Source organism: Miscanthus floridulus, chromosome 17 (genome assembly GCF_019320115.1).
Source record: "Miscanthus floridulus cultivar M001 chromosome 17, ASM1932011v1, whole genome shotgun sequence".
In the NCBI taxonomy this organism is placed as follows: Eukaryota; Viridiplantae; Streptophyta; class Magnoliopsida; order Poales; family Poaceae; genus Miscanthus; species Miscanthus floridulus.
The window spans coordinates 60,741,937-60,757,797 of NC_089596.1; the positions used below are offsets into that span (position 1 = coordinate 60,741,937).

The window sequence follows — 15,861 nt, forward strand, 5'->3', positions numbered from 1 at the left end:
AATTATAATTTACACCATGCAAAAATATACTACTCGATTAAAATCATTAAAAATTTTAAAGTAATTTTGAGCTTAAATGGCTTACAAATAAAAAAATCCACCATAAAAAACCATATATATCTAGTCCACAAAATGAGATATGCTACTGATGAAACATGAGAGTATAAAGTTGGTAACCTTTAGAACCGAAGAATCGATGGAGGAATCGAAGAAATCTTGTGATTATCAGCGATGAGGAAGAAGAGAGGCCGGCGATGAAGCAAGAACATTGAGCTCGAAGTGGCTCGGACTCAGGGAGGAAGAAGGGGTATATAGGAGGGGACCTTTAGTCCCGGTTGGAGACAGCAACTGGGACTAAAGGTCCTTTTCTAGTCTCGGACGGAGCCTCCAGCCGGGAGTAGACTTTTACTCCCGGTTGAAAAGACCAAGCGAGAGTAAAAGCTAACCGTTAGTCCCGATTGGTAGCTCCAATCGGGACTAAAAGTCCCCTGCAGCAAAAGCCTGCCGCAGTAGCCGTTGGGCAGGGACCTTTAGTCCCGGTTGGAGCTACCAACCGGGACTAAAGGTTTCTCTAGTCCTAGGCGCGAAAAATACCGGGACTAAAGCCAAATTTTGAAGCGGATCAAAAATCGTTTCTCTACTAGTGGTGGCTGAGGTCTCACCCATCCATCATTATAAAGTGTATTTTTGTCTGAAAATTCAAATCTTACCAATATTGACCAATAGTTAGTTAAATCATATGCATGTATGCAATACTCCCTCGGTTCCAAAATATTTGCATTTCTACTAGTTAAATTTTTTTCCAAAATAAAAGCTCACGTAGGGAGTGATGTAGGGGTGGAAGATCCAACCTTCAGGAGTATTGCTCTTTCCAAATAAAGGCTCTGTTCGTTTGGAGAAATTTGGAGAAATATAGATAAATCTGAAGAAATTTGTGAGATGATAAACAGTGATTTCATCCATAAACAGTGAATTCCGGCTGGTATTTCAACCGGCCAAACGGCGCCAAAGTCCATCAACATGAGAGCAATAAAATAAAGATTAAAAAATCAATTTCTATATCCAAAAATAAAAGCCAACGGTTTTGTCCTTTGGTCCTAGGGGAGTCTAGAAGCTTTCATCCTACTCGTTTTGTCGTTCTAGTGTGGTTGGCTTCTGAACTTCAATTATTAGGCCCGGTTTAGTTGGGTGAAATTTAGAAATTTGGCTACTAGCACTTTCGTTTTTATTTAAAAATTAGTATTTAATCATGGACTAATTAGGCTCAAAACGTTCGTCTCGTGATTTCCAACCAAACTGTACAATTAGTTTTTTTTCGTCTACATTTAATGCTCCATGCACATATCGCAAGATTCGATGTGATGGCTACTATAGCATTTTTTGGGAAAACTTTTTGGAACTAAACGTGACCTTACTGAGCAAACTGTTGTTGATAGAAGACCCTTTTATAAGGATAATAATGTAACTTCGCTGCTGTATTGATCTACTCACACTTAACCTAAACGTGCAAATATTGTGGCATGGAGGGAGTACAAAAGTTACACCAATTAATTAAAATTTGAATTATTGTTAAGATGATGTTGAGAGCAATTGACAACATAAAAAAGATTAAGTCCACTTTTGGCCCCTCAACTATTGCGTTGGTCTAATTTTAACCCTCAACTACAAAACCGTCTAATACCGGTACCCTAACTGTCAAAACCGTTCACTTTTAGCATCTGGACGGGAGCAAGGCTATTTTGACCGGTGTTGAGCGGTTTTGACATGTGGGGCCCGCACGTCACCCACTCATTCCCTCCCTCTCCTTCCTCTAGCTCCAGGAGTCGACGTACACCACGCGGGCCGTCACGGCGCTGTCGCCCTCCCGCAGCACGCGCTCCATGGTGTGCCACGTGTCCCTGTCCCAGCGGCCCTTTTGTTCTTCCCCTGCTTCGTCCCGCGCCGCCACACCATGACCGTGCCGTCGGCGGAGCCCGTGAGCACGAGCGCGTCAAAGGCCGCGGCGGCGACGGTGTTAACGGCGTCGGTGTGGGCGTACACGGACTCGAGGCACTTGGAGTCGGACACCCGCCACACCTTGAAGGTGCGGTCCCAGGAGGCAGAGTAGATGAGCCCCGCCGCGGCATCCAGGCTGAGCGACGACACGGCATCGAAGTGCCGTATCTAGAGGCCGCTATGGTGCCGCCGCGTCTGCATGTACTGCGACGGGCGGAGGGAGCTTCGCAGCATGTCTCAGAACCACGACAGCGACCCCACGCGGCGGTGCTGCACGGTGGGCTCGGGGTCCTCATCTGCCACCGCACTCCGCCACACGCGCACCTTCCCGTCCTGGTGCCCCATGTAGATGCGACCGTCGGCGGCCACCACGATGGCCTTCACCAGGCCGCTGCCGGAGCGGAACCCGCCCAGCTCGCGGTGGTCCCACCATACGCGCATGTTCCGCGAGTCCGCGCCCGTGTACAGCAGGTCCCCCACCGCTGCCAGCGAGTAGACGTGTCTGCCGTCCTCCTTGACGAGTGAGCCGAGGAGCCCTGTCCGCTGCTTGGTCATTGCGTCCTCTGCGGCACCACCGCAGGGGCTGGTGCCGAGACCGAGAGCTGCGTCCACGGGGACGAGGCGTACGGCGACGCCGCAGTGCTCGCGCTCGTGGTCGGAGTCGCCGGCGTGGTGGAACATGACGTGTCGCTGCCGTAGTAGTCGTCGTCCGGCCGTAGGAACTGGAGCAGCTTCTTGTGGTTGCCCATGGCGCGTGCGCAGTTCAGCAGCTAGCTAGCTAATCGTCTGATCGAGTTGCAGGAGTTGGACGGGAGCAGGAATGACGGCACGTCGGTGGCGGACATCTCGGGCAGGCATGACAGCATGAACTGCGCGTCCAGGTCATCCTCGGGTGGGAACTCCACCAGGCCACGCACGACACGGGCCTACCGGTGCCCGCCTACGGCCCGAGAAGCCTCGCGAACGCCGGCGGGCCGTCCTTGGCAAGTTGTCGCATGAGGTCGTCCAGGTCGGGGCCGGGGTCCTCGTCGTCCATGAACTCGAACCGAACGTGGCCCCGGCCCACCGGCATGCCGTCGCCACCGGCCGACACGCCCGCGGACGCGGCCAGCTTCGCGTCTAAGCTGGAGAGCGAGGAGAAGGTCACCAGGAGGCCCTTGGTCGTGGCCGTGGCCGGCTTCCTCTTCCCTGCCACGGTGGTCGTGGCCGTGGCCGCTTCCTCTCCCATGGATCAGACTCGGATCTCTGCCACGTCTTCGTGGCCAATCCCGCCTGGGAGGAGGCTCGCCGACGGCGAGGTTCGGCCGCGAGTGGCGCATGGCCAGCGCGAGCACCAGTGAGTATGACTGCATGGAGTGGCTGGACGCGCAGGCGCCGCGCTCCGTGGTGTACGAGTCGGTGGGTAGCGTGGTGCTGCTCAACGCGGAGGAGGTGGGTGAGATGGCCATGGGCTCGCCTCCACGGGAATGAACTTTGCTGAGCTGGAGGAAGGAGAGGGAGGGAATGAGTGGGTGACGCGCGGGCCCCACATGTCAAAACCGCTCAACGATAGGTCAAAACAACCTTGTCCCCGTCCAGGTGCTAAAAGTGAACGGTTTTGACAGTTGGGGTACCGGTACTAGACGGTTTTGTAGTTGAGGGTTAAAATTATACCAGCACAATAGTTAAGGGGCCAAAAGTGAACTTAATCCTTACAAAAAAAAAGAACTATTGTTAAGATCTCATTGTAAAGCACCCATTTATATTGGTCGGCTAAGAGAGTATCAAATGCTCTCTCCATCCCATAAAGGAAAATATTATAGGATTTCTATGACGCATCAGTGATAAAGAAAAATGGCTTAACTATCTATTAAAAATACTGTCAAATAGTATCAGTGTCAAATAGTGTGCACAATGCTTTCTGGAGCAAATTTGAATTATATAAGATCTTATTACTTTGTGACAAAGAGAGTATATGACTTGTGAAATATCGATGGGTCGTGCATATCTATATTGGTTTTTGTTTGTGAAAAAAAATGAGAATCCGTTTGCTACGCAAGAGTTTCATACGAATTGTATAATAATTCGACATAAGACCTCATTTAGCTCTTCTTTCTAAGTCCATATCACATCGGATGTTTGGACATATGCATGGAGTATTAAATATAGAATAAAAATAACTAATTGCACAGATTGTGACTAATTTATAAGACGAATTTTTTAAGCTTAATTAGTGCATGGTTTGATAATGTGATGCTACAGTAAATATGTGCTAAAGATAAATTAATTATACTTAATAAATTCATCTGCGGATTTACGAGAACTTATACAATTTATTTTATTATTAAAATACTTCCCTATGATACCGATGTGACACTGATGGCTCCCTGAAAACCATTGGGCTCCTTTTCCGGTCGTTTACCTGCCGAGAAGAGTCGGTGAGTACTCAGTACAGTAGCCGCCTACCATTTGCAACAGCAGCCAAACAGTGCAGGCGCAACTGGCGTCCACACGTTATTGCAGCCGCAGAAAAAAATAATTGGTGTCGCTAGATGTAGACCACAAAATCCTCCACTATCCCTAATATCCAAAATCACCCCAGCCGCCGAAACGAGGGGGAAAAAGAGGACCGAATAAACAATCCACCGGTCTCCTACCTCCGCGGTAGCACCAGTCCGCAAATCACCCCGCCGATCGCCAGCCATGGACCGACAGCAGGCGGAGGAGGGCGGGAGCGGTAGGGCGCGCGTCAAGACGACGCTGGCCGAGGCGGCGTCGCCGCTGTCCGCTCTGGCGGACGACGTGCTGCTACAGATCCTGGGACGGCTGGAGGCGGACCCGCGGGACTGGGCGCGGGCCTCCTGCGCGTCCCCGCGCCTCGCCGCGCTGCTCAGGACGGCCTGCCTCCCGCCACGGCTGTCGCGGACGCTCCCCACCGAGCTCCTCCCCGCGCCGCCCCCGGACGGGGCGCCCGCGGCCTGGGCGGCGCTCCACAAGCTCTCCGTCTGCTGCCCGGGGCTCCTCCGCGCCGGGGTGCTCCTCGAGCCCACCGACGATTTCGGGCTCGAGCTCGACATCGGGCCAGACATCCCCATCTGCGCTGGCCCCACCGACGCCGCCTCCGTCGAGGGGTTCGAGGCCACGGCCACCTCCCGCGACCGCGGGGGCGACGTCGTCGTCGCCGCGGCCGGGAGCGCGCCCGGCGCCGGCGAATCTGCCAACGCCGCCTCGTGGTCGCTCTACGACGACCTGTACCTCGACGCGGCATACGACTGCTCGTCCGAGCCGCAGATCCCGCCTGCCGCTGCGGCTGCGGAACCCGCCCCGCCCCCGCCCGTGGCGGCGATCCGCGACGTGGACGAAGCAACGACCACACATGCTGCCTCATGCGGCGTCGCCCGGCGCGGCGTGGTGGCCGGGAGCCGACGGCATCCGCGGCGGTGGCTGGGCACCGTCGGCGCGCACCTGGCGTCGGGGTCCTGGACGCTGAGCCGTGAGCAGGGGAACAAGCTCCTCGCCAGCCGCTTCCGCGGCGACAGGCTCTACCTCTGCGACTGGCCCGGGTGCGTGCACGCCGAGGAGCGACGCAAGTACATGGTCTTCCGCGGCGTGTTCCACAACTTCGCCCGGTCCCAGGTGCGGCGCGCGCTCAGGGACACGCGCCGCCCCACCGTCGCCGTCGAGTGCGCCTTCTGCGGCTGCAAGGAGGCCTGGGACCTCTACTCGGCCTTCTGCCTCCGCGGTTTCTACGGCTACCACGACGACGGCGAGCCAGTCGTGCGCGCCTACGTCTGCGAGAACGGGCACGTCGCTGGCGCCTGGACCGAGCGCCCGCTCTACTCCTGATCTTGGAGTGGCCATTCCGACTGACATGGTATTGCTTCAAAGACACCCCCTGCCATTGCCAGATGCTCCTAGTACCATATGCCTTCTGCTGTTTCAAGACAGCATATAGGATGCGTATTCTTTCTTCTTGCTGTTGTTTATGAGGATGGATATGAGTACAATAAGAATGCCAATTGATTTGCAGCATAGGCGATAAAAGATTTGCGTAAAATTGTAATCCTTTTTTTTTAATCCTGGTGCTATGAGAAATTGGAGCTGCTGTTTTATTGCCACACTACAGTTTGTGTTGGGTTTTTTTTTTTTTTTTTGTTCTACTGAAGGGAAACGAGCTCTTTGTATTTATATCTGGAGTACAGGATGCACACGGTGCAAACAAATCCTGCTTACTTGTACCAAATACGTTGATATTGCAATTGCAATCATCTGTCTTGTGTTCAGCCTGCATGGCTGCATCTACGGGATACCCTTTTCTTTGCTTATATATTGTTCTTGCAATCCCTAAACTGAGTATTCTAAGCTGCAACTTGCGAGCAAGGTCTACACATTGACAATAGTTCTACTTCTATACTTGGCACTTGGCAGAGTGTCCAAGAAAAGATATTTTCCCCTTTTGGCAACGATTCTGCATGAACGTGCAAGCTTTTGGTAACCCTGCGTTTCCTTGCCTCAACATTGTTTATCCATAGGGCTGGCGTGGCGGCCGCTCGGTCACCATCTAACCCACAACGGCTCATCCGAACCATGCAGGGCTATATAATATATTGAAAAAAAAAGGTTATGCGTACCTTACATGGATATATAATAATACGCTCTGTTCCAGAATTAACTGTATAAAACATCTTGTTTCTCAGAGGAGTTATAGGAAATACTATCAACATTTACATCTCCAAATAAATGTATTATGAAAATATATGTCACGATTAATTTAATAGTACTTATTATCTATTATAAATATTAATATTTTTTTATTATATATTTAGTCAATCTTTAAAAATTGACTTCTCAGAAACTGAGGCACACAATTATTTGATTTGAGGACGGATGAAACATATTGAAAATAATGGAGAAAGCTCCATGATTTGTGATCGTTCCCTGTCCATTGATATACGTTGGAGAGAAAAGATTGAGATATTCAATGAACTCGGAGCATGGATGTGGTGACCCTTCATGTCATGTGCAATTTACTCCGTGTTTTTTTTATAATGCACATCTTCTACACCATATTTTTTTTTGTCAACAACAACAACATAGCCTTTCAGTCCAAGCAAGTTGGGGTAGGCTCGAGTTGAAACCCATCAAGAGTCCCAAGTCACGGTTCAGGCACTTCAATAACTGCTTTCTAAGTACTCCTATTCATCTCTAGGTATATCCCAAGTTTTCAAATATCTTTTTATTACCTCCCCCAATGTCAATTTTGGTTTTCCTCTACATCTCCTCATATTATTAGCTTCGGCTTAGAACTCCATAATGCACTGGTGCCTCTGGAGGCCTCCTTTGGACATAGCCAAACCACCTCAACCGATGTTGGATAAGCTTTTCTTCAATTGGTGCTATCTCTAGGCGATCACGTATATTATCGTTCCGAACTCGGTCCATTCTTATGTGACTGTAAATCCATCGCAACATACGCATTTCTGCAACACTCAGTTGTTGAACATGTCGAATTTTTGTAGGCCAACATTCTGCTCCATATAACATAGCCGATCTAATTGTCGTTCTATAGAACTTGCCTTTTAGCTTTTGTGGTACCCTCTTGTCACAGAGAATGCCATAAGTTTGTCGTCACTTGATCCACCCTGCTTTGATTCTATGGCTAACGTCCGCATCAATATCTCCATTCCTTTGTAGCATCGATCCCAGATACCGAAAGGTATTCTTCTTAGGCACTACTTGACCTTTCAAACTAACATCTCCCTCCTCCTGTACAACTCCGCCAAAGTCGCATCTCATGTATTCGGTTTTATTTCTTCTCAATCTAAAACCTTTAGACTCAAGGGTCTGCCACCATAACTCTAGTTTCCTATTTACTCCCGTCTGTCTTTCGTCCACTAATACTACATCATCAATGAACAACATACACCAAGGAATATCCCCTTGTATGTTCCTGGTAACCTCATCCATTACCAAGGCAAAGAGATACGGGCTTAAGGCTGATCCTTGATGAAGTCCAATTTTAATCGAAAAGTAATCTGTGTTACCATCGTTTGTTTAAACACTAGTCACAACATTGTTGTACATGTCCTTGATGAGGGTCACGTACTTTGATGGGACTTTATGTTTGTCCAAAGACCACCACATAAATATTTCTTGGTATCTTGTCATAAGCCTTCTCCAAGTCAATGAAAATCAAGTGGAGATCCTTCTTCTGCTCTCTAAACCACTCTATAACCTGTCTTATTAAGAAGATTGCTTCTGTGGTTGACCTTCCGTGCATAAAACAAAATTGGTTTGTTGATATTTGCGTCGTTCCTCGCAGGCGCCGCTCGATGACTCTCTCCCATAACTTCATAGTGTGGCTCATCAACTTAATTCCCTGATAATTAGTACAACTTTGGATATCTCCCTTGTTCTTGTAGATTGGTACTAATATGCTTCTTCTCCACTCCTCAGGCATCTTGTTAGATCGAAAGATATTGTTGAACATCTTGGCTAGCCATACTATAGCTATATCCCCGAGACATCTCCACACCTTGATTGGGATACCATCAGGGCCCATCGCTTTGCCCCCTTTCATTCTTTTCAAGGCTTCTATGACCTTCAATTCTTGAATCCTCCACACAAAGCGTATGTTAGTGTCATCAAACGAGTCGTCCAGCTGAACGATGGTGTTCTCATTCTCACCATTGAACAATTTATCAAAATACTCTTGCCATCTATGTCTGATCTTATCCTCCTTCACTAAGAGCTGCTCCTTCTCATCCTTTATGCACTTGACTTGGTTGAAGTCCCTTGTCTTCCTATCGCGAGCCCTAGCCATCTTATAAATGTCCTTCTCTCCTTCCTTCGTACTCAAACGTTGGCAAAGGTCCTCATAGGCCCGCCCCTTTGCCTCACTCACCGCTCGTTTTACAGTCTTCTTTGCCACATGTACTTCTCTATGTTGTTTGCACATCTGTCATGATACAAGCGCTTATAGCACTCCTTCTTTTCCTTAATAGCCTTTTGCACATCTTTATTCCACTACCAAGTGTCTTTCGAGTCGCATCCGCTTTTTTTGGTCACTCCAAGCACCTCTGAAGCAACCTTCCGAACGCATGTTGCCATCTTCTCCCACATGTTGTTTGCATCACCTTCATCATTCCAATGGCCCTCTTCAATGACCTTTTTCTTAAAGACCTTTGATGCCTCTCCTTCTAATTTTCATCACTTCGTTCTAGGGTGCCCACAAGCTTGCACCAGAAAGCGGAAGTCAGCCACCACCAGCTTGTGTTGAGCGACCACACATTCTCCAGGTATCACCTTATAGTCCACGCATGTTCGTTTGTCCCTCCTCCTTGTAAGGACAAAGTCAATTTGACTAGAGTACTGCACGCTACTAAAGGTCACTAAATGAGGCTGTTTCTTACGGAAGAAAGTGTTAGCTATCATCAGATCAAAAGCTATGGCGAAGTCTGACTGATTTTTTTTTGTCAAACATTAAAAATGTTAAGACTAAGTGATACAGACTGGCGGCCTCTGACTGATTTTGTGGCCTGCAATCTTGCATGTGCTGCTACAACACATTTAGATTACTGCTAATCTAGGTTTGAGGGTGAACTCTCAAAGGAATGAATTAACAACATTAGCCTATAATCAGTACCTTAATTATTCTAAGGGCCCCTTTAGAATATATGAATTTCATAGAAATCAATTCAATTTTATATAAAAGAATATGATTTAGAAAATAAGAATCGTGCATTACAAAGAGGCCAAAAGGAATCCGCAAATTTGGATGGCAATAAACCTTACGAAACTGTATATAGCTTGTCAAAAGATTTGCCATTGCTAGATGCCAGCATTAGCAAGTAACAGACGAGCATCTCCAACAAAGCCTAGAAAAAGGCCTCCAATAATATGATTTTAGGCTATTCTCAAACAGTATTATGAAAAGAAATCCCGCTTCCAGCACTTCCCTTGGTGTTGACGCAGCCAGCGATGACAGCCAGGCCAACCTTGATGTTGGTGCCATCTCCGGCCAGGCGTGTTTGGTTGGCCGTTGTAGCATCCCGACTTTTGTACTTGTTATTACTCCCTTCGTTTTTTTTTACTTATCATCATATTAAATTTATCCTAAATCAAATATTATTATTTCTAACAAACTATTTTTAAAAATCTATATAGTATATATAAATTATATTATAAAAATATTTTTTATAATAAATCTAAAAATATAAATCTTATATCATGAACTATATACTTTTTTTTTGGAATTAATGATTAAAGATATCAATGCTTCACTTAACACAAATCTAATACGACATGTAAAAAAATGATGGGAGTAAAATCACTAAAAGTTTGAGCTTTTTCATTTTACTAGCAAATATGCCCGTGCGACACGCACGCGTTTATGAAAAATATTTCAAATGCAATGGAAATACTAATTGAATTCTCGATATATCAGTTCATATATATCATAGACATTTCTTTAAATATAGAAATAGAATTAGATGGGTTTAGACTCAGTGATAGGGTCACGCATATACTCCTACTGAGCATGTTACACATTAATATTTTTTTGACATCGAGTTCAAACATGTTTCACAATAATATTTTTGGCTCGTATAAATACATTTTGCACTAATATTTTGGCTCGTATGGGCGTCAGAGTCCTTTTTGGCTTGTTTTTGCGTCGGAGTCATCAAACATGATAATTTGGCTCGTATGGGCGTTGGAGTCTTACATCTCATGTGTATTATTTTCCTTTTTTAAGGTCTAGGAGGAATCTTCGTTGAGTTTAAGGTCTAGGAGGAATCTTCGTTGAGTAGGAGTCTTACCTCTTATATGCTGTTTGGTTCAGAAACTGTAACGCAAACGCTAACGTAATAAAAAAACACAGGTAATGTTAATAAAGTAACATATCACTTGATTTGTTTGTTTTCCCCACGTTAACGTAAATGGAAAGGGAAGATCTCGAGCATGGCTCATGTCCTGGAAGATCTGGAGCGGAGAAGACATGCAGCCAGCCTACGTCCATTCCATTCCATTCATGAATGCATGCGCGTGGCATTTGCTTGCTTGCATGCGCCTCGTCGAGAAGATGCGGAGCGGAGCAGACGCGCCACGGGTATGGATTCAGGCTCTTATAGCAGGGGTAACAAATTCCTATGGGACAGTATCTGATTACGGCGTGATTGCTCTTTTATAGTGTGATGTGATGTATATAGAAATAGATCTCTATAGATGGGTTCAGACTCAATGATAGGGCCACACATATACTCCTACTGAGCAACTATCGAATCAAAACATGTTACACATTAATATTTTTTGACATCGAGTTCAAACATGTTTCACATTAATATTTTTGGCTCGTATAAATATATTTTGTACTAATATTTTTGTTCGTATGGGCGTCCGAGTCCTTCTTGGCTTGTTTTTGTGTCGGAGCCCCTCGAACATGATAATTTGGCTCGTGTGTGCGTTGGAGTCTTACATCTCACGTGTATTATTTTCCTTTTTCAAGGTCTAGGAAAAATCTTTGTTGAGTATAGGAGTCTTACATCTTACATGTAAGATCACGGATGACGAGTGGCTCATATAGCACGACGTCTAAATCGAACGGTTATTATAGACTAGCCTGCCGACGCCGCGGAGTGCACCGCGCACGCGCGTGGCCGGCGCCACGATGGTGGAGGTAGTGTCCGTGGCGGATCCACGCCGTCGGCCACGGCGTCGCGCTGGCCAACCCCACGGCGGCCGACATCCGCACAACGTAGGGGCGTGGCGAGAAGCGCCGAGAGCGGAGGTCCGCGGCACGGCGACACGAGTGCGATGAGGCGTCCATGGGCGGGTTAGTCTGGCGGAGGAGACGGGGACTGACCCCGCATGCATTCTGGTAGAATATGTGCCTGACAGTGGGCCTTTATACCCTGCAGGCGTGGAAAATAGCATAGATGGAGAAGAATTAGAATTATAATGGCAGATGTCCGAGATGAATTGTAATGGCTTTTCTCCAAACCCGGAGAATTGTAATGGCCTGAATCCAAAAATTCTAAAATTTTATGGTGGACTAATCTTTGCATGCTTGAGCTGTAGTAAAAATTTCATGCTTGTTGGATCATGTATAACTGAGTTATTGATTTATCTAGACAAAACTATAACTCAATCAAACATGATCAAATGAGGATGAAATTTTTATTACTGCTGAAGCATGCAATTAATGATTAGCTCACCATAAAAGTTTTATGGTAATTAGACCACACAAACTACAGGTATGCATTAATTAATTACATAAAAGTATAGATCTAAAGCTACAACAAAAAAATTTATACTAAATTATACCATATATTTATTGTGTAGATCTACTCATAAAGAGTCAAACAAAAATTTATCATGTATGAGTGAGTTGTAGATTTAATTTCATTTAAAAACTATTTATTATTAAAGATAAACATAGATAAATCTATAACTCAATCATATGTGATCCAATGAGCATGAAATTTTTGCTATAGCTCAACCATGCAATGTTAGCTTACCATAAAAAATTCACCACAATTAAACCAAAGAAACTATAGCTATGAATTAATTATAAAAATGCATAAATCTCAAGGTAAAGAAAAACTTTGTACTCAAGCATACCATATCATATCTTTATTGTGCAGATCTACTCATGTGGAGTTCAACAAAATTAGTTTTTTTATTTTATGATTTTTCTTTGATTTACTATGTTTTTAAAAAAAATAGCCAAAATAAACATAAAAGAAAAAACCACGAAGAGAAACGACCATGGGTAGGTGCCTGGTTTTGGGAGATAAGGGAGAGCTATTTTTGGTTTGGACTTGTTAACGCCTGGACGTCCGATCCGTGGCGCTAGGATCGAACGGTGCTCGCGTAGCAAGCGAGCGAGCGCCGCAGCAGCGGGCCCGTGTTGCCCCAGACGTCGCCCACGCCGCCAGATCGTGTGCAGGGACTGCTTGCACCCCCTCGCGCGTCACATGTGTAACATCTTAATCTACTTTTAAAATATTTAGATGCAACACTTGCAATATACAAAAAAAAGATAGATAAAATACTTGGAACATGTGTCTAGAACACTTGCAAAAACACTTAAAAATATTGCAAACATACGCAACATGCAAATAAAATACTTGCAATATATGTGTAAAACATATCCAACATCCAGATAAACACACTTGCAACATACATCTAAAAATCAGATGAAATATTGCGAACAGACGCTTGCAAGAAACATGTACAACCATTGCAACATATGCAACATCTCGATTTATTGTTGTAACAACCGTATGAAAAACTTGAAACATACATCTGAAACAACTAAAACACTTGAAACATAAGCTTACAACATGTCTGAAAACGTCTGAAACACTTGAAACACATCGTTAGCGGCGGCCATAACCTATCTGGTGGGGAACTATGGTGGCGCAGTGTAACACTCTCGGTGTTACATTGTACAATTTTTACTAAAACACTGCATGATCATCATACTTGTTTGTACATGTGAGTAATATAGAGTATGAATCAATGTACGACACTTGAAACGTTCATATGAAACAAGAGAAACAAATGTTACATTCCATGTCTCTTTGCATCAAATTTTTATCGAACAGAAATGCTACGGAACGTATCGTCGGAACGTAGTAAGCTGGCAGCCCGAACTTTGTAGGCAATGATGAAATACGAGCGATCGAGAACAAAGTTTGCTAGTTAGTATATCAAATAGCTCAGAAATAAAATTCGATGCGAAACCATTAGAGGTTTAGTCATTTCGCGTAAATCTATAAATGGGTCGACGAAGCCATGTTCGACGATTTTTGGAGAGCGATTGGGTTAAGAGGAGGCATGATGTTTTGGCCTAATTCAACAGCCCTAGGTACCCTCTTGAGGGTAGGATGATTGGTTTGACCTTTGAAGCATCGGGTTTGAGTTTTTGAACGGCTTTAAAATGCGTGCTTGCAACCTAGTTTGAACAGAGCCAGCGCCGGCCGCGGTCACCACCTCTGCTTGCCCTGGCACCACCGTTGGCCCGCCCAGCACGTGTTGCAGCGCCGGCCACGTCCTCACTACCACCCATGTGCAAGCACACCCGCGTGCGTGGCCCTTGCGCTGCTGGCCACGGCCGCCTGCCACCACGCATTGGCGCGCAGCTCGCACCGCCGCTGCTGGCGTGCCGCGTCTGAGACGCCGCCCGCGCCCTGCCCTTGCACTGGTCGGACGTGTCGCGGGGTCCCACGCTGTAGCTCGGTCGGTCGTGGCTACCCGACACACCATGCACGCACGTGCACTGCGCCGGTGGCCCTGGCCGCTCTACCTCGCCGTCGCGTCGCACGGCACCCCGCTCGCGCTATGCGCCGTCCATCGCCACACGTGGCACTATTTCCATTGACCCACCACGGCTGCGTGCGCGTGGGACGGCTGCCTACTTTGCCAGCGCGTTAGGGTCCGCTGCCACGCTACGCCAATGTCTCCCCTGCCCTGCCAGCCTCTACGGCGACAGCGCCGTACCTATGTGCCTACCTTCCCCTGTTCTGCTGCCGCCGGGCCACGCCAAGACAGCACGCCACGTCGGCTAAAGAGGTGAGATTATGTATGCCTTAGATGGAGTGAGTACTTAGCCACACGCCGAAAGCATCCACTGCTGTTGCCGGCCATTGCCAAGCCTAATTTGGACAGTTCTGTCGTCGTCGGTAGTTTTAAGACCCGCAGTCGCGCCGTGAAATTCTCCTTACCCACGTCCACCGCTGTCCAATTCCTTGACACTGGACCTTCGCCCTGCTCCACTCTACCACGTGCGCGCCCTAGTTTGCCCTAATGCGGCCTACCCAGCGCTGTCACCGCCGTATCGCCATAGCCGCCGTCGCAAGGCCTACTGGGTGCGCCTGGCCAGGTCCACTCGAGCAGTCTCCGGTCAAGCCACCGCGACCGGTAAGCACGGGGTGAGTCTTTGTTGCCTATCCGTGAGTTGGTTCACGCTGTCGAGGTTGTGTCTCACGGGAACACGTCCGTCTTCACAGGGAAAGGGCCATCGCCGAGGAGGGAGCTCAGGACAGTGTCCCCGTTCGCCGTACCACCTCCAACCGCTGCGCGTTGAAGTCAAGGTGATCATCGACCCCTTAGATAAGAAATTAGAGGGTCGGGTGGGGCCGGCGTAGCCGCCCGGTGCCCGCGCCGTCGCGCCGGTGCGCGCACGGGTGCCGGGGGACGTCGCCGCGACGAAGAAGGGAAAGGAGAGGGTGGTAGATGAAAATTTTGTGACTCAGTGTAATAGTGCTCGAGATAGTTTCGTGAATAGGATTGAGAATGGGGGCTCTTTCGCAAAAGAGCCAGCCACGCGCGGGTCCTCCCCGCCGTGGGCCGTCGTCCGGCTGGGCCGCACCCCCACGTGGGCCGCGCCATGTGCGCACGCGCGTTGCGCCTGGTTGGGTCGAGCCACGCGAGTTGGGCCGCTGGATAGGAATCAGTTTTCAATTTCTAGTAAATTCGTGAATGTTTATTCAATAATAGTTTGAGCTAAACTTTAATAAATTATAGTAAATTGTGTAGATGCCCAAAAATAGTGAGACCAGTTTTGTTAGGTTCACAAAAATACCATCTACTTGTTAGTACAGTTAGATGATAGTTAGCTGCGAGGATGATGGGGTCATAAATTCAAACTAGAGAGCTTGGTATTAGGTAGCTTAATAATTGTAGGAATTTTTGTGGTAATTTGGTGATAGATATAGCTATGAAAATTTTATAGTAGGCTCACTAGATTATTATGTACTTGATGTAAATTTGGTAGCCCTAGGGTAGGTTAATAAGTAGAGTAGCTATTATCCTTGCTTTATCGTATATAGTGTAAATCAACATTAGGAGTAAGAATATCTGTAATTGCTATAATAATGAATG

General features: G+C 47.1%; 1 protein-coding gene and 1 pseudogene across 1 annotated transcript; one reads left to right on the top strand and one right to left on the bottom strand.

The window, feature by feature from the left end:
* Positions 1-1,810: 1,810 nt before the first annotated feature.
* On the bottom strand, positions 1,811-2,744 carry LOC136515677 (protein JINGUBANG-like; annotated as a pseudogene).
* A 1,715-nt stretch (positions 2,745-4,459) lies between these two features.
* On the top strand, positions 4,460-6,094 carry LOC136516925 (phytochrome A-associated F-box protein-like). The gene has a single exon (XM_066510428.1). It carries the CDS (start codon positions 4,678-4,680, stop codon positions 5,818-5,820), a length of 1,143 nt encoding a protein of 380 aa, XP_066366525.1. The 5' UTR covers positions 4,460-4,677; the 3' UTR covers positions 5,821-6,094.
* Positions 6,095-15,861: the final 9,767 nt, after the last annotated feature.

Bases quoted from the DNA above. Each gene is read 5' to 3' on its own strand.
- LOC136516925 (XM_066510428.1), top strand. From the start codon at position 4,678: ATGGACCGACAGCAGGCGGAGGAGGGCGGGAGCGGTAGGGCGCGCGTC.